General features: G+C 41.7%; 1 protein-coding gene across 1 annotated transcript; it reads left to right on the top strand.

The window, feature by feature from the left end:
* Positions 1–2,575: 2,575 nt before the first annotated feature.
* On the top strand, positions 2,576–7,704 carry LOC140408659 (uncharacterized). The gene is made up of 2 exons (XM_072496155.1): positions 2,576–7,050; positions 7,096–7,704. The coding sequence occupies exon 1, from the start codon at positions 2,948–2,950 to the stop codon at positions 5,657–5,659; it is 2,712 nt and encodes a 903-aa protein (XP_072352256.1). The 5' UTR covers positions 2,576–2,947; the 3' UTR covers positions 5,660–7,050; positions 7,096–7,704.
* The last annotated feature ends 2,706 nt before the right edge of the window (positions 7,705–10,410 follow it).

Raw genomic sequence — 10,410 nt, 5'->3', positions numbered from 1 at the left:
CCTGAGGCACACCACTGGTCACAGGCCTCCAGTTTGAAAAACAACCCTCTACAACCACCCTCTGTCTTCTGTCGTCCAGCCAATTTTGAATCCAATTGGCAACCTCACCCTGGATCCCGTGAGCTTTAACCTTCTGCAACAACCTACCATGCGGTACCTTGTCAAAGGCTTTGCTAAAGTCCATGTAGACAACGTCTACTGCACTGCCCTCATCTACCTTCTTGGTCACCCCCTCAAAAAACTCAATCAAATTTGTGAGACATGATTTTCCACGCATAAAGCCATGCTGACTGCCCCGAATCAGTCCTTGCCTCTCTAAATGCTTGTAGATCCTGTCTCTCAGAATACCTTCTAGCAACTTACCTACTACAGACGTTAGGCTCACCGGTCTGTAGTTCCCAGGCTTTTCCCTGCTGCCCTTCTTAAACAAGGGCACAACATTCGCCACTCTCCAATCTTCAGGCACCTCACCTGTGGCTGCCGATGATTCAAATATCTCTGTTAGGGGACCCGCAATTTCCTCCCTAGCCTCCCACAACATCCTGGGATACATTTCATCAGGTCCCGGGGATTTATCTACCTTGATGCGCTTTAAGACTTCCAGCACCTCCTCCTCTGTAATATGCACACTTCTCAAGACATCACTATTTATTTCCCTTAGTTTCCTAACATCCATGCCTTTCTCCACCGTGAATACCGATGAGAAATATTCATTCAGGATCTCACCCAACTCTTGTGGCTCTGCACATAGATGTCCTTGTTGATCCTTAAGAGGCCCTACTCTGTCCCTAGTTACTCTTTTCCCCTTTATGTATCTGTAGAATCTCTTTGGATTCTCCCTTGCATTATTTGCCAAAGCAATTTCATGTCCCCTTTTTGCCCTCCTGATTTCCCTCTTAACTCGATTTCGACAATCTCTATACTCTTCAAGGGATCCACTTGATCCCAGTTGCTTATGTACGTCATATGCCTCCTTCTTCTTTTTGACCAGAGTCTCAATATCTCGGATCATCCAGGATTCCCTACTTCTACCAGCCTTGCCCTTCACTCTAAAGGGAATGTGCTTACCCTGCACCCTGGTTAACACATTTTTAAAAGCCTCCCATTTACCAGCCGTCCCTTTGCCTGCCAACAGTCTCCCCCAATCTACCTCTGCAAGTTCGTGTCTGATACCATCAAAATTGGCCTTGCCCCAATTAAGAATTTTAACTCTTGGGCCAGACCTATCATTCTCCATAGCTATCTTAAAACTAATGGAGTTATGGTCACTTGTCCCAAAGTGATCCCTCACTAGCACTTCTGTCACTTGCCCTTCCTTATTTCCAAAGACGAGGTCAAGTTTTGCCCCCTCTCTAGTCGGTCCATCCACATACTGAATGAGAAATTCCTCCTGAATACACTCAACAAATTTCCCTCCATCCAAGCCCCTAATGCTATGGCTGTCTGTAGAAGCCAAGTATTTCAAATACAACTAGTATAGGTAAAAGATAGCTGTTTAAGCATAAATGTTGAGCCCCAGTTTTAAATACCCATTTATACAGCATAATTCACTTTTACTGAAGTCCGTTGTTCTGGCAAATGCATATTTTCAAGATAATGACACTGTCTTGTGCTAATTGTCAAGGTCAAGGGATTGAATACACAGCACCATTGTTCACAATGCAGATAACAGCTAGGTCAGAAAAGCTGATGTTGCACATTGAAGATGGACGGCTTGCCATCAAATCAAATGTGTTTGAGTCTAACCCAAACCAATTAGGATTATATTGGGGTGTAATTAGACGATTTAAGACAGATATGAAAGTGTATAACTAAAAAGTTTCTCCCCGCCATTTTAGGTTTTATTGTCTTTGTAAGGTTAGGTTGGGTTAGGTTAGGTTGGGTTGGGTTAGGTTGGGTTAGGTTGGGTTGGGTTTTGTTGTCTTTGTGAGTATTGTCTGTTTAGTTTTTTAAGTTTTGTCTTTCTGTTAGTTTAGTCAGTTTTTGCCTTTGATTCTAGTCTCCATTTTAGAGATGTCTTTTGGGGGTTGTCAGTTTAACAGTCTGTGTCAGTGATGTTAGTCCACTTTTGACTTTGAGTTTGAGTTTAGCTGAAGATTAGCTTTCTCTCTCTCTTCATGTTTCATTGCCAGACTTTGACCTTTAAAAAGTTACTTTCGAGCTGTCTGCCTAAGCAAAGAAAGATAATGTCTGTAATTCTCTGAAAGCTTCGAATTGTCTACGAATTGCCTTTTAAATGACTTTCAAATTGTAATCAAGCGACTACAAATAAAACAATTCTTTTTGGCACCTGAGGAGTTTATACTGCAAATTTCTGCTGAGTTCCAGTATTCGCAAAGTGCTACTGATAACCGAATAGCAGAGATGATATAAATTCCTTCAACTATACACAGTCGAATAATACAAGGAATCAAACTACTTAACACAGTCTACAAATAGTATAAATCTTATAACTTGTCGTATTGCGCCAGGACTTGATTCATCAACTAAGCTTCCCCCAAACTTGGCGTGGTTCGACAGGTTAAGATCCCATAAATTAAAGTTTCCTTTAATTGGCGTAGTCGGCAGTCAGGGGGGGAGTACTGAACGACCTTCGGAGGCCCAGGTGACGACGGAAAGCTTCGAAGATAATCGGAGGAGGTCGGGAACCTTCGGGAAGCTTCGAAGATAATCGGAGGAGGTCGGGAACCTTCGGGAAGCTTCGGAGATAATCGGAGGAGGCCCAGAAGACAGCCGGAACCCACGGCTAGACTGGGGTAAGAAATATCTTTTTCACCCATTAAAAGTCTTAAAGCCGCATCAATCAGTACTTCGACCCTTGAAAAGAACATTTTTTATAGACTGTGTTAAATAAATCAAGTGCCTTCGGTCAGACTATCAGACGTGACTGGAAGATTAGTCACTGCAGTAACTAAAATAAAACGGCAGTCAGCGATCAAGAAAAGTTATGGCTGATCCAATTCAAAGTGTAGATTCAGAGCCTTTAGCAGACAGAAAATTACTCCCCACTACATCCAAGAGGGGTGCTGGAATACCAGATGTTTCTGTTGAAGATATGTTGGGGGATTGTAGATCTTTCACTCGTAGACATTTTAACCTATGTGAAACCTCAAAAAAAATTGAATCAAAGTATGATATCCCCAGAGGACAGTGGTCCTTCAATAATATCAAGAGAGCATGGGGAAAATGCACACGATTACACGGTGCAGAACGTGTAAAATGGTCCCTGGTAATTACGGGACAGATACACAGTCAGCAAGAGATCATTGTTAAAAATAAAAGTGATCATCAGCTTCAGTCCACTAAAGACCAACTAAGTGCAGTTCTTGAAGATTTGCAAGATGCAAAATCCAAACTTGAGCATTATGATGAAATTAGAACAGATTTGCAAAATAAAACCTCTGAACTCCAGCAGTTAAATGTTCAAATCGCAGAATTTCAAAATCAAGTTTTTGAAGTGGAGTCAGAATTCCAAAATCAAGTTTTTAAAATGGAGTCAAAATACCAACAGCTGCAATTAAATACTGAACGAAGTGATGATGAGTATAGGTCGACTAAAAGGCAATTAATTACAGTTGTTGAAGAATTGCAAGATGCAAAATCCAAACTTGAAACAGATTTGCAAGATGCAAAATCCAAACTTGAGCATTCTGATGAAATTAAAACAGAATTGCAAGATGCAAAATCCAAACTTGAGCATTATGATGAAATTAAAACAGATTTGCAAGTTGCAAAATCCAAACTTGAGCATTATGATGAAATTGAAACAGATTTGCAAGATGCAAAATCCAAACTTGAAACAGAATTGCAAGATACAAAATCCAAACTTGAATATTATGATGAAATTAAAACAGATTTGCAAGTTGCAAAATCCAAACTTGAGCATTATGATGAAATTAAAACAGAATTGCAAGATGCAAAATCCAAACTTGAAACAGAACTGCAAGATGCAAAATCCAAACTTGAGCATTCTGATGAAATTAAAACAGGTTTGCAAGTTGCAAAATCCAAACTTGAGCATTATGATGAAATTAAAACAGATTTACGAGTTGCAAAATCCAAACTTGAGCATCATGATGAAATTAAAACAGATTTGCAAAACAAAACCTCTGAACTCCAGCAGTTATCTTTTCAAATAACAGAATTCCAAAATCAAGTCTTTGAAGTGGAGTCAAAATACCGACAATTGCAATTAAAAACTGAGCGAATTGAACTTGAAAATTGCAAGTTAGTGAAAGAAAGATGTGTTTTAGAAAGAAATATAACCAGCGTGAATGAACATTGTAAATCTTTGACAAACATGCTTTCTGTACAAAAGATTGAACAAACTCAGAAAGCAGTCCAAACCACCCACCTAGTGGCACAATCGGCAATTGCACAGCCGAGATCAATTGTTAAAAATAAATCATTTTCTCTGTCGGATGAATCAGACGAAGATAGTGTTCCTACAATACAAAATACTAAAGCAATTCGACTAGCCCCTTTAAAACGCAAACGGGTTAGAGTTGGAAGCAAAAAAATAGAAGAAGATGGTGAAACTATCACTAGAAACATATTTGACCACCAATGGGTTCATGAACAAATTGATCCTTCTAAAATTGACGAATGGTCCAAGGGTCTTCCACACCCTAAAAAGGGTGGTAAGATCACATGGGATGGAATTCACAGATTACAAGCCATTTACAGTCTCCACCCATTTGATGGAGTACAAATTCTGACTATCATGCTAGGTACTCGTATAAGTTCAACCCTTAGAAATGAAGTAGAAGTTGCCCTTGGAGACGATTTGCAAAATTTAGAAGGTGGTTGGCTAACAATCAAGAATTGGCTATTACAATTTCGCCCCCCGAGGACCAATTGGTCTAAGATCACAGCTTGCTTTCAAAAAAAGAATGAAGATATTCAGGATTTTGAGGAAAGATTTTTACGTACTTGGATGGAATATTCAGGGATGACACTCGACAAGGAAAATGACACATGGGATGCAAGCACTTTAAGTCCATTAAAAACGGCTTTTATAGCCGGTGTTAAACCTGGAGTTTCTGCTGCCTTGAATTTGGTTTTACCAGCTTGGGCCACAGCTGGCACATACCGAGACATAGTTGACCGATGCATTCAGATAGATCGTGGTTTGCACAATCAGGCAACTTTTAACACTGCAGCTGCTCAAATGCAGCCTATTGCTCAAATCCAGCCCATGTTACCTGCTGCTCCAGCGGCGGCTGTTGCAGCACCTGCAGGAATATCAGCAGTAACTACAATTTCACCACCGGCGCCAGGGCAAACATGTACCCTTGCTCCATTAAAATCACGTAAGGAAATACCACAATGTCTTTTCTGTGGTAGAGTAGGACACTGGATGGCAAAATGCTATCAAAAACAACGGATGGATTCGAGAGATGATAATGAAGTAGACAATGTTCACTACAATACATTTCCACCTCATGGTCAACCATGTAACACGTACCAACAAGACACACCCAGTTTGGCTTCTGGTCAGCAACACTGGCTAAGCAACTACAACCATGGTTTGCTTTTACAGTTAATCAACAACAGTATCATAATAGCCCAACTGTTTACCACATGGCTTTACAGAATCATCTCAGGCAACTGCTTGTTCGGCCTTCCACCATTATCCAATATGAAGATGATGTTCTGATAACCTCTATCAATAAAGATGATCATGACAAAGATTTACGGATGGTCTTGAACCACCTCAGTACTAACAGTCGCAAAGCTAGCTTTCACAAAGCACAAATTGCCCAGAAAGATGTTTACTTGGGACAGAAAATTTCCAAACGAAAAAGGGAACTTACTCAGAAGAGAACGGCTGCCATCAAAGCAGCTAAAGAACCCTCAATGTATCGCTAAAAAGTTGCCAAGAACTGTCAACTTAAGAAAACTGTCATTCTGAACGTTGCTTTATTAATTTAAAGAAATTAACATATCTTGTTAGCTGTGTTTCCTTTAACAGAATCGGCAAATTCATCTACAGAAAATCAAGATACAGCACAAGATTGGTTCAGTTATATATTTAATAAGTTATTGTATTTGATATTTTAAAATAAATGTTTGGAATTAGCCTGGAAATTAAAACTTCAAACAATGTGGAAGCTGGTTTAAAAAAAAACCAACAATCTTTGATTAAAAGCCAAAAGAACAGGTTGTTCAAAGATATTTGATAACGGGAATTTGGCAGCAATCCAACTTTTACTCCCAGTCCATTTGAGTGACAAAAAAAAAGTTTAAAGATGCGAATGGCATCATTCCAAGCTATACGCCTCTTTTGTCTCTGTAAGAAAATTAACCCTTTCAACAAGCTTTTGTGTATTATCCAGAAGATGTCAAAGACTTGACATCAATTTTGATAATCATTTTACCATTTATTACTAGATCATATGTTCAACTTTTATTGTATAATCATTTTACAAGAAGTTATTATTAATTACCAATGTGATCAAATTTGATTAATTTATTAATTATAATAATTATTTTGAAATGCCTGTTGCAATGTTAATTCCATTTTATTGTTTAAAACTGCAATGATTCTTTGCGCTTTTACCTATCCTATCGCATTAATGATGTATTTTAATCTTTTCTGATATATCTCAATTTTTCGATTTATCAAAGGGCCGACTGTAGAAGCCAAGTATTTCAAATACAACTAGTATAGGTAAAAGATAGCTGTTTAAGCATAAATGTTGAGCCCCAGTTTTAAATACCCATTTATACAGCATAATTCACTTTTACTGAAGTCCGTTGTTCTGGCAAATGCATATTTTCAAGATAATGACACTGTCTTGTGCTAATTGTCAAGGTCAAGGGATTGAATACACAGCACCATTGTTCACAATGCAGATAACAGCTAGGTCAGAAAAGCTGATGTTGCACATTGAAGATGGACGGCTTGCCATCAAATCAAATGTGTTTGAGTCTAACCCAAACCAATTAGGATTATATTGGGGTGTAATTAGACGATTTAAGACAGATATGAAAGTGTATAACTAAAAAGTTTCTCCCCGCCATTTTAGGTTTTATTGTCTTTGTAAGGTTAGGTTGGGTTAGGTTAGGTTGGGTTGGGTTAGGTTGGGTTAGGTTGGGTTGGGTTAGGTTGGGTTAGGTTAGGTTGGGTTTTGTTGTCTTTGTGAGTATTGTCTGTTTAGTTTTTTAAGTTTTGTCTTTCTGTTAGTTTAGTCAGTTTTTGCCTTTGATTCTAGTCTCCATTTTAGAGATGTCTTTTGGGGGTTGTCAGTTTAACAGTCTGTGTCAGTGATGTTAGTCCACTTTTGACTTTGAGTTTGAGTTTAGCTGAAGATTAGCTTTCTCTCTCTCTTCATGTTTCATTGCCAGACTTTGACCTTTAAAAAGTTACTTTCGAGCTGTCTGCCTAAGCAAAGAAAGATAATGTCTGTAATTCTCTGAAAGCTTCGAATTGTCTACGAATTGCCTTTTAAATGACTTTCAAATTGTAATCAAGCGACTACAAATAAAACAATTCTTTTTGGCACCTGAGGAGTTTATACTGCAAATTTCTGCTGAGTTCCAGTATTCGCAAAGTGCTACTGATAACCGAATAGCAGAGATGATATAAATTCCTTCAACTATACACAGTCGAATAATACAAGGAATCAAACTACTTAACACAGTCTACAAATAGTATAAATCTTATAACTTGTCGTATTGCGCCAGGACTTGATTCATCAACTAAGCTTCCCCCAAACTTGGCGTGGTTCGACAGGTTAAGATCCCATAAATTATAGTTTCCTTTACTGTCCCAGTCAATGTTGGGAAAGTTAAAGTCCCCTACTACTACCACCCTATTATTCTTGCAGCTATCTGTAATCTCCTTACATATTTGCTCCTCAATTTCCCGCTGACTATTTTGGGGCCTGTAGTACAGTCCTACCAAGGTGATCTCTCCCTTCTTATTTTTCAGTTCCACCCATATAGACTCAGTGGGCGAACCCTCGGATATATCCCCTCTAAGTACTGCCGTGATGTTCTCCCTAATCAAAAACGCCACTCCCCCTCCTCTCTTACCTCCTGTTCTATCCTTTCTATAGCATCTGTACCCCGGAACATTGAGCTGCCAGTCCTGCCCCGCCCTTAGCCATGTTTCAGTCATAGCTATAATATCCCAGTCCCATGTGCCCGTCCATGCCCTGAGTTCATCCGCTTTGCCCGTCAGGCCCCATGCATTGAAATAAATGCAGTTTAATGTAGACCTTCCTTGCTCTCTGCCCTGCTTTCTCTGGTCATGCTTTACACACTCTCCCTTCCTGCCTTTTGTTTCTGTCCCCACTGACTTCCTACATCGGTTCCCATCCCCCTGCCACATTAGTTTAAACCCTCCCCAACTGCACCAGCAAACACACCCCCGAGAACATTGGTTCCGGTCCCACCCAGATGCAGACCGTCCGATTTGTACAGGTCCCACCTCCCCCAGAACCGGTCCCAATGTCCCAGGAATTTGAAACCCTCCCTCTTGCACCATCTCTCAAGCCACGTATTCATCCTAGCTATCCTGTCATTCCTACTCTGACTATCACGTGGCACTGGTAGCAATCCTGAGATTACTACCTTTGAGGTCCTACTTTTTAGTTTAACTCCTAACTCCCTAAATTCAGCTTGTAGGACCTCATCCCGTTTTTTATCTATATCGTTGGTGCCTATATGCACCACGACAGCTGGCTGTTCACCCTCCCCCTCCAGAATGCCCTGCAGCCCCTCCGAGACATCCTTGATCCTTGCACCAGGGAGGCAACATACCAACCTGGATTCTCATTTGCGTCCACAGAAACGCCTGTCTATTCCCCTTACAATTGAATCCCCTATCACTATAGCTCTACCACTCTTTTTCCCGCCCTTCTGTGCAGCAGAGCCAGCCACGGTGCCATGAACCTGGCTGCTGCCACCTTCCCCTGGTGAGCCATCTCCCCCAACAGTTTCCAAAACGGTAAATCTGTTTTGGAGACAGATGACCGCAGGGGATCCCTGCACTGCCTTCCTACTCTTCCTCTGTCTGTTGGTCACCCATTCCCTATCTGCCTCAGTAATTTTAATCTGCGGTGTGACCAACTCACTGAATGTGCTATCCACAACTTCCTCAGCATCGCGGATGCTCCAAAGTGAGTCCATCCGCAGCTCCAGAGCTGTCACGCGGTCTAACAGGAGCTGCAGTTGGACACACTTCTTGCAGATGAAGGAGTCAGGGACACCAGAAGGGTCCCTGACTTGCCACATCTCACAAGAGGAGCATGACACGGGTCTGAGCTCTCCTGCCATGACTTAAACCTGAAGTTAAATTTGAACTACACTACACAGCTAAGAGAAAGTCAAAGAGAGAGAAATCACTTACCAGTTACAAGCCAATCACTTACCTGCTGGCTGTGATGTAATCGCTCCCGAGGCTCCCTCACAAGTCTGCTTCTCTGCACCTCCTTAAGATGAGCACCAAATTCCCTTAACTAGTTAATTAATTTACTTAATTAATTGGATTTTTTTTTTTTTGGGGGGGGGGGGAAACTCAACCCCACACACCAAACTCCAAAAAACAAACACAGCCCTCACTCACCTCTTACCCGAACTCAGCCTTACCCAAACTTAGATACACTCTGTTTGCCTCCAGCACTCTGTTTCTAAAGGCACTTCAGCCACACCCTTTGTATCCTTCCTGATTTACAGTCAGCCAATAGGCCTGCTCCCGAAACTAACAGCTGACCTGCAAGGTAAGGAAGTTGTTAAGCAGTACTTACCTCACCCAGGCAGTGGCCTTTTAAACTGTCCCCTCTGCCTCGCAGCTCCCGCGCTTTTTCAAACTCCCGCGCTGTTTCCAAGGTCCCGGCTCTCTCTCTCTCCCGAACAGCTGACCTGCAAGGTAAGGAAGTGGTTAAGCAGTACTTACCTCACCCACGCCGCGACCTTTTAAACTGTCCCCTCTGCCTCGCAGCTCCCGCGCGTTTTCAAACTCCCGCGCTGTTTCCAAGGTCCCGGCTCTCTCTCTCTCCCGAACAGCTGACCTGCAAGGTAAGGAAGTGGTTAAGCAGATTGGGGTCAAGAGCCACACTTTTCAAGGGACAGCCCTTGTCACCCAGGAGCCATCCATCCAATCATGCAGGTGGCACAAGTAGCCTTGGTACCTGTGAGTGCTGCAAGATGTTGCCAGGGTAACGGGCACAGAATTGGGGATTAGCACATTGAGTGGAAGCCCTTTCAGTTCATGAAGACTCCTTGCTCACCTGCTGGTGATGGCGATGTGAATGCAATCTGTAACACCCTGATTATGGGGGAACCCAGCAATCGCCACAAAGCCTCGGGCCCTCCCCACCTGGCGGGTCTAGTCTATCCTGTAATGGATAAATGTGAGGGCCTGTCTGAAAAGAGCGTCGGGGATGGGCTTGATGCAACTGT

This window comes from Scyliorhinus torazame, chromosome 3 (assembly GCF_047496885.1).
Source record: "Scyliorhinus torazame isolate Kashiwa2021f chromosome 3, sScyTor2.1, whole genome shotgun sequence".
Lineage (NCBI taxonomy): Eukaryota > Metazoa > Chordata > Chondrichthyes > Carcharhiniformes > Scyliorhinidae > Scyliorhinus > Scyliorhinus torazame.
The sequence above is the reverse complement of the archived record's forward strand: the minus strand, read 5'-3'. Positions and strand labels throughout refer to the sequence as shown.